At 40.8% G+C, this 13,942-nt stretch overlaps 1 protein-coding gene across 1 annotated transcript; it reads left to right on the top strand.

The window, feature by feature from the left end:
• Positions 1-113: 113 nt before the first annotated feature.
• LOC135486241 (cystathionine gamma-lyase-like) lies at positions 114-9,162 on the top strand. The gene is made up of 11 exons (XM_064768904.1): positions 114-324; positions 1,171-1,252; positions 2,188-2,283; positions 2,591-2,700; positions 3,010-3,141; positions 3,668-3,725; positions 4,223-4,300; positions 4,496-4,648; positions 4,934-5,108; positions 5,493-5,631; positions 6,216-9,162. Exons 1-11 carry the CDS (start codon positions 184-186, stop codon positions 6,222-6,224), a joined length of 1,173 nt encoding a protein of 390 aa, XP_064624974.1. The 5' UTR covers positions 114-183; the 3' UTR covers positions 6,225-9,162.
• Positions 9,163-13,942: the final 4,780 nt, after the last annotated feature.

Below are 13,942 nucleotides of genomic sequence, written 5' to 3'. Positions count from 1 at the left end.
CACAACACTCTTGAGATTGTCCCCAATTTATTTACAACCTTGCACAAGGCAATTCAAACATTCCTGTACATCGATGTACAACCAGCTCTCTTGATTTGCGTGAGACTGACACCATGTCCACATTGCATTTCGCAGCCATTGCACATGTGACTGTTGTGTTGAACACATTACATCTCATTCGTCATGGAGAAAACACCTTTCCCTCATTTCGGCACTGATGCCCTTCACGCAGGACAAGATCCAATGCAATGGAAATCACAGGCTGTAGTCCCTCCGATTTCTCTGTCAACCACATTTGTCCAGCATTCCCCTGGCGAGCACACTGTAAGTTTTAGTTTCTCATTCTATCTCTGCAAACTGCACAGCAATGCATGCATGACTGTGCAGATCTATTCTATTCATGTGTTGGCATGCAGCATTGCTTTACAATGAAATAGCATGGTAGGCCTAGTACTGGCTAAAAAATAATAGCCAAATAGGCGCTTCTCTTGTCAACCGCAGGCCTTTTTTGGGGCTGTGAACGGGGATTGTAAACTCGTTCCATATTTTTTCCTGTTAAGACCTATTGACACAGTAATATGTACAGATGGTCTGTTTTCCCAACCCTAGGTGGTACAAGCGTGTCTGAAAAATCTTGTATCATCTTATAGGCCAATCTGAATTCTCTACTTAATCCTCAGCAATCGGGGGTTGATGATGGATTCTCTGGCTGCACTCAAACACCCCTTAGACGTTAACCCTCGTTGGCTGGAGTAAGGCTCATAACAAAATGGGCCTAATAATGAGAGCGTCGCTATCATCAGATTCTGCGAATTTTATCAACACTGCAACAACGTTATCTGGAAAAGCCACACCTTAGAGATGAAATCGGCCTATAAAATTACCTTTATACTATCAGAATTTTAGTGGTGGAATATTGCTGTAACTGAAATTGAATGCATTAAATGGATTCATGCCGAGGACATTTTGTGCCCGTATTAAATGTCACAGGCCTACTAGTATTATATAGTTGCAAGCTCCATAAAAAACTTCATGACAAAACACTTTGTTGGTTTACAATTTGATTGTTTGGCTTAATGCTTGTAGCAATAGCTCAGGCAATGGCTTTAAACATGTAAAATTAGATTTTGTTTGGTAATGAATAGAACCTTTTTTTCCTTTTCAATCTAGGGTTATGAATACTCAAGAAGTGGAAACCCGACAAGGAATTGTCTGGAAGAGTGCATCGCAAAGTTAGAAAATGCCAAATTTGGTAAGTTAAAATTATGTATGGATCTATCCATGGACACTGGTCAGATTTAACTGCACTCAGGCAAAAAAGCCACCACATCTTTGAAGGCTAAATTTTGACAATGTCAATGAAATCTGGCAAATAGTGAAAAAATAAACTGAAACCCCAATTTACTCCAGATTTCCTGAAAGTATAACCCTGACATGTCTGATGTACAGTTTAATGGTAGAAATTGTACTCACTAAAGTACATTTTATACTGTTATAACTTTTCAATGTTATAATAGTTGTTGGCTAACAGCTGGTAATTGTACAGGGCTTTTCAACTGCTTAAGCAGCCTGTTGGTGTGCTTAGCTCATATTACCAGGGAGCACCAGTAAACTACCAGCTGCTCCAGGAGGCACCAGATATCCACTAGCAAATCCAGGAGGTTCTAGGTTGCTACACCTAGCAGGAACAAATCAAAAGTTTTTCTTCAATTTTTTATTTCCCTTGAGGCAAATCACAACCCCCTCCGCAGGGAAATTTTAGTCTATCTCTACATCGGAGATCTTCGATAACAAACCGATTTAGGAAAAGTTGGAAAGCCCTGAGTGTTGGTGAATATGCCCTAGTATTTTCAATATTTTTTCAAGTAGGCCTTGGCATGAACCTGCGTCTGGGTTATTCTTTAAAGAAATGTTTTTTTATCTGAATAAGGCTTTTGCTGTAATACTCATACGTTGGTGTTCATGTTACTGGCCACTTGGAGATAGGATTCCCTCTTAGTGGACACCTCTGATAGCTGGACACCCTCTCCATAAAGGACACTGATTTTGGTCCAGAATTGGTCCATTTTGTTCAATACAAACTCTGTAATCAGTTGACTGGAGAGGTGCCACTGTATTCTTGGCTACAGTGTTCTGTGTAAAATTACATGTAAAAGGCCAATTGGTGATACTTTCGTCTCTTTTTAGGTATGGTCACTGCCTCTGGGCTTGCTGCAACCATGTGTGTCGTCCACATGTTGAAGTCCGGAGACCATATAGTCAGTATGGATGATTTATATGGAGGTACGTCACTTATTGGACAAGGAATGTTTTTGATTTGAGAGAATTTCCTTTCAATACTTTTTGTTAGCAGAGAAAGGACTCATTATCTGTTTCTCCTAAATGAAATAGAGTAATGACTTTATGGTACTAAGCAGCAAATCCCCTGATCAAGAGGATTTCAGACGGAATGGTAATTTCTGGTTTCTAAATTCTGTAATTTTGGCAACAACATTGCCAGATAAAAGTAATTCTTGAATTGAAAAAAGACCATGGTCCCGATTTGACAAATCTTACAGTTTTGATTGGCAAGTTATGCCTTCTATTTCAGGGACAAATAGGTATTTTAGAAAGATTGTGTCTCAGTTTAATATTGAAACAACATTTGTTGATTGTACTGTCGCTGAAAATGTACAGAATGCTATGAAAGAAAACACAAAAGTAAGTGATCCAGTCGCCTCGAGGAATTGCCGCAGAATGGTTTATTTGATACCAGTCAGGTCTTCTTCCTGCTCTCATGACTTTGTCTCGTTTCAAAATTAGTATTAAAACAGACCTGCCGAGAAGTACACATTTCGCGCTCTTTTTGACCGACTTTAATGTATAAAATGACACATGGACATTTCTGGTGATGTCCGGTCTGTTTCAATAATTGAATGGTGTGATCTTTTATCATGTAAAATCCAAGCTTAATCAATGTACCTTAATTTTGTGAGGGAACACCAGCTTTAATATTTCCTTTTCTTTCAGCTTGTTTGGATTGAGACCCCGACCAACCCCACCATGAAACTTGTAGATATAGAGGCGGTGGCTAAGGTGGTCAAACAAAAACCAGGCTGTATACTTGTTTCAGATAATACATTCATGTCCGCTTACTTCCAGGTAAGAATACTATAATTTCTCATAGAAAAATGGGAAGCCTATGCCTTAAAACTCCAAGGTTGAATCAAGAGACCTACTTAGCTTTACCTTACCTCTTGTGCACAAAGAAAGCACTGTCAGGGTACCATACCATTAGGGAGTGAGACAAAAGACAGTTGGAAACACTCAATTGAAAATAAGACAGATTAAGGATCACGTTCGGACATAACTTTTCAATGAAATCTGTCTGTCATGTCCCCCTCTCTTACATGACATGAGTTACAACATGCATGTAGGCCTGTAGCTGGTTCAGGGAGGGTATGACGAAATTGACTTCTCATTTTTCTTTTGTCTTCTGCTGAATGAATTATTTAGTGTCTGTGCGAGTTGTGTTACAACTTCTTGAATTGCATTGATTATCATTCTGATGGAAGTGTTGAATTTCAGTTGAATGCTATTCAAATAATTTGCCCTTCCGGAGCAATTTTCTGCGTTTGGAGAATTGTAGGTCAAATTCTGTGACTTAATTCTCTTCTTGTTATTCCAGAGACCTCTAGACCTTGGCGCTGATATTGTTATGCATTCTGTATCAAAGTACATGAATGGTAAGTTTTTTTTCGCGTTCTCGAAAGATCTAGACCTTGCATAGGATATATTCATGTACATGTATAATTGGCATGACTAACCACTGCTTGTCATGGACAGTAACATTATTATTTTGTGGTCTGGCTTTGCTGTGTAGGCCAACCATTCTGATTTTCTGATTACGGAACTTGATGTAACAGCTGGCACATAACACAGGTTATATGTATAGTTGTGTATGATTATGGTAGTGGCCTGATCATTGACGCAATTCCAACTGTAACTCCCTGAACAGTGTATGAACTGTAAAGTAATGAAACAATGCCAACAGATGCATTTTTTTAATTAAATAAATTACTTTTCCACCGCACAGCCAAACTGGATTTTTAGCTTTTAGCAATATTGTCAGTCAGAAATTTTTGAAAATCTTGAACTTCTGCAACTTTCCTTTTGAGTTATCTGTATTCTATTTGTTTCACTCATATTTGTCATGTCATGAAGATTTTGTTCTAATTTGTAGGTCACACTGATGTGATCATGGGCGCTCTTGCAACAAACGACCCTAAAATCGATGAGAAACTGAAATTTCTGCAGTATGGTGAGTCTTGTTATTGAAAGCGTAGAATCCAATAGTCCAATTTTACGAACAAAATAGCACTTTAATTTTTGGGGAGGAATCTGTACAAATGCTGTAGTAATCAGGAATGAATATGGTTGGTGATTTTAAGCATTCAAGAAAAAGAGATAAATCTTAATTTACTAGTTTTCATGTGAAATTCTTTTCTTTTTCAAGCAATGGGACCAGTTCCGTCTCCCTTCGACTGTTACCTTGTCAACAGAGGTCTGAAGACGCTCCATGTACGCATGAAAGAACATATGAAGAACGGTCTTGCTGTGGCCAAGTTCTTAGAAGAACATAAGTTGGTAGAGAAAGTGCTTCACCCAGGTGAGAAGGAGGAAGAATTTAGATTGAGTCATTGCCAGATTGATTGCTTACGGTTGATGTTACGTTTAGGATCTTGTTCAGATGAAATCTGTAGCTTGTACTGCAGCACATCACCTACCACGAGAACTACGCACTACCAACCTGGGAGAGGGTACAAACCATTTTTCTGCCTGAAAAAGTGCATATGTGCATATGCATCTGATAGGGGTGGGGGAAATTTGCTTATACTGTGTATTTTCCTGTACATGCATATCAATTCAAATCAGTTTGTCCAATTTCTTGCAGGTCTGAAATCTCACCCACAATATGAGCTTGGTACACGCCAGATGAAAGGCTACAGTGGTATGCTTGTCTTCTATATCAAAGGGGGAAGCGAAGCCGTCAATAAGTTTATGAAAGCTATCAAGGTCTTCGCTCTTGCCGAAAGTTTAGGAGGTTACGAAAGTTTGGCAGAGGTTCCGTAAGTATATAAAGAAAATATCTCTATTGTTATTCCGTTTTGCCCTTATGTTTAAAGATGCATTGATGCAGTTACACACTTTGATTGCAGAAGGCATGTTTTCTGTACAGTACGGTCATGATATTTAGTGATAGAATATCATTGCAAGCTGCAAACTCACCGACACATTAGTAATATCACTTCTTCAAGAGTTATCAAGGATGCATTGGGACGTGAGAAGTTAGGCAGCAAAAGTCAAATAAGTGACCCTTCAGACCCTTATATCACAAACTGTACAGGCCTGAAAGGTGTTACTGGTGTACTCGCTTACCTCTGCAAATGAGCTGGACAAAACCCTCCACAAGTCTGGCCATGTCTTTATTATGAGTTGTATCTTGTTTCCAGGTCCATCATGACTCATGCGTCTGTCGTCAAAGATGAGCGTGAACGTTTGAATATCTTCGACAACATGATCCGTCTGTCTGTTGGTATTGAGGATGAACAAGATCTGATTGATGATCTTGCACAGGCACTTCAAGCTTCCGTAAGTTTGTGTAATTGTGTAATTCGTTTGTACCAAACAATATAAGGGCTTGGCATCTGATATTTGTAAGGCACCAATTTTGAGGCCAATTGAACTTCAAGTGGCCTTCTGTAGGAGAGGATATTAAAAAGAAAATATCGAGGGTCACAAGGTAAATTTAGTAGGGCAGGAGGCCAATGGCCTGACAAGTTCCAAATACTTGCATGCACTAGATATGCGTGCTGCCATGTTGGATAAAATAGCCCATCTTATCACAACAATTTCAAGGGGTCAATGTTTTTGCGAACTTCCCTCCATGACATACTCTCAGTCTTTCCGGCGCCTACAAGTCTACAAATAGAAACACTGCTTTGGGAGAGGAGCAGTGAGCAGCAGTATGCAAGTTCATCGCCATGCTCTGTACTTCCCCTAATTAATTCACTTTGGTACCCTCCACCACTGAATGGATTATATTGCAAATTAGTTCAGTCAAGAATTCCACCCCTTAATGACTTCTATTGAGAATTGGGCAAATCAAGATATTTTTCTCTGTCAATTCAATTCCCTGAATTATGGTTGACCGAACCATTTCTGTCTCTTTTCAGGCTGTGTAAGTGACAGAGTCCTCGGAATGTATAGCAACGTCACTTTCTGCCCTGGCTGACTGACTGTTCGAAGTTGTAGGTTTTCGCCAGAACTTCATTGGATATGGGATATATATTTTGTAGTCGTACATCACTTGTAGTGTCCTTGACAATAATAACAAACAGCTGATTTTCAACTTGTAGTCATACATTGATGTTCTGTTTAAAAGTTCTATCGTATATTGTGAAATTTGTTTTGTGGTACTTTGTCAACATAAACAATGTTAACAAAAAATTGGAAATTGTTAAGCTTCAGACATCAATGGCTTGGAATATACATATAAGCACTTTAACAAAAGTAAGTTCCCCTTAAGTCATTGGTTGTATTTTCTGAAGTCTCCTCAGCAATGCAATGAAAATTATGTAATATTATCGCTATGTTCTTGTGGCTCTTTTTCATTTAAATGAGGTTCATATATAACAGTTTGTGCACCCCTGTCGAGTTTTTTTAATCAGCCAAAGACCACAGGTGATAGCCTAAAATTGCTGTCTCTACTTTAGAAAATATGACGAAGCATCTACATGTAGGGGAGACTTGCATTTGTTTAGAAGTTTATATTGGTCAGTTATGGTCAATTGTTCAACATTTTGTTTCAATCATGTAAATTTACTTTCTCCTCGAATATTGCCTTTGAGGAATTCCTTTCTGGTGATTATGTTCTTCCTGATCAGTATCATTTGGCAGCTTGGCTGACAGCTTATAAATTGCACAATCGTGTCTCACTTAACAACATAACAATGCAATGAAGTCTGTTTATTCAGTTAACTTCTTTTATATATACTGTAGCATATTACTTTTAGACTTCAGTTACTCTTCCCTGTTCAGTGGTTATTGCTTACACTAACTCTACGTATTGCATGCAGGTATATTGAACCGATTTATTCAACATTCCTTCGAAAACTAATTTTTCATTAATATTGATGATATGTGCTAAATAGGGTGTATTTGTGTTTACCACGAAAGTGTAGCTAAAAGAATTGTCATATTGACAACCTTTTGTTTTAAAGGTACCGGTGCATTCAAAAAGTTTTTTGAAACAATTAATGAATTTCAATGCTAATGTTCTTTTTCCCTGCAATCTCAATCATAGATGGGCTGTTTTCCTGGTGAAAACTGCTGTCGTCTGTCATAAATTGTCATGGTCTCCGTAAAGCTGGTCCTCAGTGCAGGTTCCAGATACCCAGAGCTCCTTCCTCAGGGCTGCGATTTGTGGTTATTTGGCATGTTTTGCAATGCTGATTATAATCAAAACACCTGTAAAAATTATTTGTCAGGTAGTTCTTGCGATTGACAACAAGGCTTTATTAAAGTTGCATTTGCTAGATCTTGCTGGTGGTGGTTTTCTCATGCATTCACCATAAGTATGCTAGACAGTAGGTTGTTCCAACTTTCCACCACTCCTGGTACCTGACTGTACATCAATGATCAGTTTTGTCATATATTTGCCTTCTCCTAAGCTTCTTGCGTGCCTTATTTATGATGCCTTCATTTACAACAGCTTCCCACTTTAAATGCAGGTTGTGCTAATGAATTATATGATTAATGGGAGTTTGGTGGCATACATGTACTAGTTAAGTGTCAACACTGAGGGAAATTGTACACTTGTTATGAATATGCTATAGGAAAGAGAAGTCCTCGGACCAGCTTCTTGGTTATTTTTAAGGTTCTCCGTTCCACTCTGCCAGAAAAATGTACCCCTCCATAAGGTTATATCTTGGGTGAATTAGTATGTGCACCTGCTGCCCCAACAACTAAATCACACAGCCAATTGACTGATCTTTACTGTGACATTGGCCACAACAGTCCCAGTATGTTGTGGAAAACTGACCTTCGCATTTGGTCTTTGTTATACAATTTGGGTCATTTTTATCTCGAGCACTCCTTGAGATATTTTCAATATTTTGACTTAGATCTCAAGAGTCTATTGTTGAGCAATTATATATCAATTGTTGATAGATAAGGGCTAAAAATACCATGAGTGTCAGTACAAAGTAAGGGCAGGTTACAAATTTCTGATATTGAATATTTCATTTGATTGTTTTGGACTTGGCAAAACATGTTATGAGAATATCATTAAAAACCAGGCAATTGCCACTCATCTAAACACAGAAAAGTAATGGAAGCTACTTAATAGGTTGAACCAGCTTGTGTAACTGTAGGTTGGACTTGCAATTTGCATAATATAAAAAGCTATAACAGCAAGTCCCATTATTTTAGTGGCCCTGCAGTGAATGTGTGATAGATTTAGTAATCGAGTGTTTTTCCTCTGATTTCTGAGAAGTCATCTCCATATGTGAAACCATCTATGTACAGTACATTTGTATATTTGAACATATTGATGTGCAATTTGGTCATGTTATTGATTTTGACAATCTATAATATCACATCTCCCAGCAATGTATCCTGATTGGCAGATGTCGGCCAGGGCCTTGATATCTGTTTCTACTGGTTAGAAAATGGTCAAGGACATGATGAGCTGTTGCGGAAGTTGTTGACATTTACCCAAGTGACATACATGTATACACCAAACTGATCTGATTGTATAACCGAAAATGATCCTAATTGTAATGAGCTTTATGTAATAGGTCCCATCATTGCAGCCTCTATTTTGTGCTCGTATGAAGAGTTCTTCTGTATGACTATTGAGTTTCACCGTCTTGAGACAATTCACAAAAAATGTGCTTACGTACTTTATCTAATCTGTAAAAGGTGGACTGAAAAAGATTGACGCTTTGACTGTAAGGGAACTTTCTTGAAACTAGTGTTGCTGATAATAGTTAGCTTCAGGTAACTGATAACTTTTTCGGTATTAACTAAAGCATTCCAGCGTATTGTACACTATGGGGGAGGTGTTTGTATTGTGCGATATGGCTTGATATGAATAAAAATGGCTTATGTCTTACTAAATTAGTTGTGATTTCTTAGTACATGTATATGGCCAGCATTGAAGACTGGACTGAAGCATCTTTTATCTGGTAGTGGAAAGACTTACTTGTCCCTGCATGCTTGTGACAATGAAGACAAACCAGTGTAAGGATTAATCTGTCAAATTCTGGTTATAATGATATTGAGTACAACCTTTCATTGCCTGGTTGAGAAGGCTTTGATAAACAACTTACTTGATTGTGCCGACCAACCTGTCCTGAGGTAAATGAAGTCTTTAAAGACCAACCTGTCCCTGGCTGGACGGTCTATGGTTGTGAGAACAACCTATGGGCTGCCTGCTTTTAAATTCTAATCTATGACCCACCTGGTGGTAGAGACTGCCATAAGTTTGTCTTCTGTTGAACTAGGTGGCATAAATATCAACCCGTCATCTCAACTTGTCCATGTGTCTAGTCTCTGCAGTGCAAAGACCTATCTGTGTTGCCTGGTTGAACTGCCCTAAAGAAGTGGCAACGTCTGACGAATGCCATCCTAATTCTGTCATCTCTACAAACTGTGAGAACTGCAACTGCCTTGAACTTGGTTTTAGAATTTAGACTACCGTCTTGTCCATTCCAAGCAGAGACACAGTCACAACCAGACAATGTCGGATTGCTCTTGACACTGTCTGTGTCCTCAAAGACCAATGTCCATGTCCATAAAGACCAGCGTGTCGATGCCTGGTTGAGTGAGGCAAAATGACCAGCCATACGTCTGCCTGACCGTGGCAGGGTAAAGAACCACTTGCCCATGCCTAATGACAGTGTACAGGACACCCGGTACTGCCTAGTTTATACATCAGTGTAAAAAAAGAACCTCATCGCTCTGTGGCTATACATACGTTAGTTCTACTTCACTTATTCACTTCCACTCTGACTGGGTAATTCGCCAATCTTGACCATGTTGCGACAATGCGACAGCACCTTTCGGGTAGAGACATTGTGGAGAACAATCCGTCTGCCTGGTTGTGACAATGTAAAGAACAACCTGTAGATGCCAGGTTGAGACAGTCGAACGGGCAACCTGACTGTCTGGTTGTGGCAGTGTACTAAACCTGTTGAAGTCTGTCTCTGTCTTGTTGAGACAGTGCAAAGAAACGTGTGTCTGTCTGTTTATAATAGTGCCAAGAGCAACGTGTCCGTGCCTCTTTGAGACAGTTTAATGAGCAATCTGACCTTGTCTGGTTGGGACAATGTAGAGAGCAACTGGTCTTTGCCCTGGCTGGGATAGCGTAAAGAACAATCGCCCTGCCTGATTGTCGTAGTGTACGGACCAACCTGTATCTGCCTGAATTCGAGAACATGTGAAGATAAACCTCTCTCTGTCTGGTTGAGACAGTGTAAATAGCAATCGAACTTTGACTGTAATGAGGTTGCAATGAAAAAAGGCAATGATTTAATTAGTAATACGTTGCCTTGCTTCATTTCCATATACATTATGCAAAGACACATCGGTTAAACAGAGAAAAGAGGAATCGAATGGTCATGTATGTTCACCTTATTGCCACGTTGTATATGGTTCAAAATGACAAATCAACGCCAGAAACGGAGAATGCGAATGACGCAAAAGGTATACAGTTCCTCAAAGTCGACTGTCTCTATCGTTTAGAGACGAGTGCACAACCCTGCAGGTGAAACCACAGAGCCTTTTCCCTCCGACTAAGCACAGCAAGATGAAGCATGAACGATAGTCCTTTTGATCATATCCACATATTCTCTCGCGAATGTCTTCGTCACAATCAGTTTACTGTAGGAGACACTCCACTGTAGACGACCGTTCAGTGTGCACAGACTGTGCGTAAATAAAGCATTGTTGCCAACCATGAAGTCAGCACATCCCCAGTGCGTCTTCTCCAAAGATATGTTCGGGTTTTCACGGTTTTTCGCTTTCACCAGAAAGCTTCCACGATTTGTAATGGTGAAGAATGCCTTCTTTTTTAAACTGTCGGCATTGAAAATCCACTGGGGTCCATACTTCATGTACAAGCTGTCCCTCATTCTCCCAAACATGAAATGACGACCTCTGTTTACCATATTGTGGATGTCGCTGTGGCATTTCTTTGCGAGGTCCCAGAACGGCTGTGAAGCGACGTCGGTGGCTTCATATTTCACCTTTATTTTGTGGTCACTATAACCACTCCACAAACCCACGTGTTCATCTGGGATTCTCGGATTCGCAAATCGTCTGACATTGACCATAAATCCAGAATCGAAGGTGACCTTTCCTCCTTCAATGATTTCGTAATCCTCTAGAAGTTTATAGGTTGCGACAGCAACGGCCGCGGTGATGAAACCATTGACTTTGATACCATTACGTTTGCAGGCTTGAATCACATCCAAGGTCTCCTCAGCACTGAGGACAAAGTCGGCAAGACCATTCGCCGAGACTGGTCGAGTTGGGCGATATTTTCGAAACAGCTTATCCACCAATGAACTTGTCTTCTTCGACATTTGACTCACGCAGCATCTGCAACAGAAGAAGAGACACGACCAACCAAATGGTCCACACCCTGTGGTCCTAGCCTCGGGGAGGACCAACTCAGGGGGTCTCGGAAATGGTAGGCTATCGATCGGTGCATCCAGTCCTCCTGTCACCGCTTCTTCAAGATAATCTATGAAATATTTGTTGATACCGTACATGATACCACATCCATCAACTATGGCGTGGTCGTAGGCAAAGAGGAAAGGGTAGTAGTTTGCGTCTGTCGGCATGGCTGGTTCCGGTCGCAAGAGCTTCACCCGCCATAACGGATTCGCCTCCGCGAATTTTATCTTCTGCTGCTCCTCGTATACCGCCTTCCAATCGTAGGTTGACAAGACCTCGAAATGGAGGTCCAACTTTCCACATTCCTTGAAGAATTTATTCTCTCCCGTTCCTGTACACACCAACCTAAGGGCAGTTATCCGTCTTTGAAGCTTCTTCAGCGCTGCTTTGATCTGATCAGTGTTGAGCTCTGTTTTTGATCGGACTAGAAGGTAGTCGACGTTTATCATGAAGCCGTGCAGACGTTGTCCCTCTTCAACGAGATCCTCATAGGTTCCCAGTCTTCGGTTCACCGACTTACTTATGTCGGGTCCGCCAGCAAATTCCTCTGATGGTGAAAATGATATCTCTGGGTCCGTTGACTCAGCCATCGAGTTGTCTACCGACGAAACATCTCTCTTGTACATTTTTACTATCCACGATTTAGTTTGAAATTGTATGTGATGTCAGCCACACAGCATTGCTTCACCTTCTGGTACCAACCGAATTTGTATTTCGCTGCTAACGTAAGTTTTGGCGCGTGGCTTTCAAATGAGGACAACACCTTCCTCCGGGACCTTACTATAAACGCCGTTCAACTTGCCTTTTCGGCTCAACGAAAAGCCTCCTAGAGATTAAGTGTGTAGTCCTTTAAATCCGCAATGACATGGCAATGCATTTCAGACATCTCACGATACTCCTATGTTCTAGCTGCCTCCCGACACTGCTCGGCTGCCCTTTCTCTCAAGTAAAAGGGCAGTCAACGTCACAGCAAAGCAGGGAGACCAAGTTTGTGATGGATGGATGTGCTCGTTGTTTGGAGACACCACCGGCAATGGCTAACCATCGATTTAACTGCCAATTTGGATATGTTCGTTATTGGTACAGGGCTCGAGTGGGCAATTCACCTCCTTGTCGACAAATTAAAGAGCCATTGGCTTTCCGCAAATGTATCTCGTTCCAATTAGAACATGACATAAAACATAATAATATTGTACTGTAAACTCAGCCATAGCCGTCACAACCAGCCCAAAGACCGCTGGAGCTGAATGCTGTCAACGAATAGGCTTATATATATACATGTATTTGTAAACATATAGATGCCGCCGTGGCCCCTACTCAATTTGTTCAATTTTTTTCATATTCAGTGTCTCCTAAGGCATCCAGTAGATGTCATTGGTTATAACCACGTGCTGATGTGATATACACGGCGTATGTATGTATGGCAAGTTGCGCCGATGGTGAAGGCTTTGCGTTGGGAGACGCGACCAATTCATGCTTAGGACCCGATATGGCAGCAACACCCAAGCGTCAGACCGGCCTTTCACTAGGTACAGACCCCCTATTCTTATTGATGCAAGGGGAGGAGCATGCAATTAACTGACCCTGGTGTTCGAGATGAGGCTGCGGAGTCCCTTTAAGAAACAGATGGCGGAGCTGAAATTGAGAGTGCTCAGGACGGTTATTGGTCTATGAAACATGAAGGCCTACATGCATATGTGTCCCAGTATATGCTTTTAGAAAAGCTTGTCGATTTCTCTCAGACCCAACCATGCTGCCCACACTTTCAGAAACAAGAATTATACTTGGCAACAAATTGGATTGGAGGCGCACCCCAAATCTATTATCTAGTCAGAATGGGTTGAGGCTAATAACCATATAACCGGTAAGCAATGGTATGGGGTCTGCCTGTGCTGACGATTTTCACAGTCCACATGGACATAATTTAACCCACAACCAACAATCAGAATAGGCAGCCCACAGAGACAGCCGGCCAATTTCGCCATCCTGAAATTTGTCTTCTTCTACGGCCACACTGCGCCAGAGACATTAATCACCGGCACATCGTGAATGGCCTGGGATCAATCAGTCAGTGATGGGCCCATAAATCTTAGTGCAATAATGTTTTTTATGTTATCAGCACGTGGACTTCTTGTCATAGGACTATTATTTCCTTCACACCGTCTTTTTGCAGCTGCACTGCCTCCTGTTATTGCCATGTGAAACTAATCGACGATCC

This window comes from Lineus longissimus, chromosome 4, assembly GCF_910592395.1.
Source record: "Lineus longissimus chromosome 4, tnLinLong1.2, whole genome shotgun sequence".
In the NCBI taxonomy this organism is placed as follows: domain Eukaryota; kingdom Metazoa; phylum Nemertea; class Pilidiophora; order Heteronemertea; family Lineidae; genus Lineus; species Lineus longissimus.
Note: the sequence above shows the minus strand (reverse complement) of the source record. Positions and strands in the feature narration are given on the sequence as shown.

Excerpts from the sequence above, each read along its gene's own strand:
- LOC135486241 (XM_064768904.1), top strand. The coding sequence starts at position 184 with ATGGAGAAAACACCTTTCCCTCATTTCGGCACTGATGCCCTTCACGCA. Across the intron at positions 325-1,170 it reads ATTCCCCTGGCGAGCACACT|GGTTATGAATACTCAAGAAG; the intron begins GTAAGTTTTAGT and ends TTTTCAATCTAG. Across the intron at positions 2,284-2,590 it reads TATGGATGATTTATATGGAG|GGACAAATAGGTATTTTAGA; the intron begins GTACGTCACTTA and ends CTTCTATTTCAG.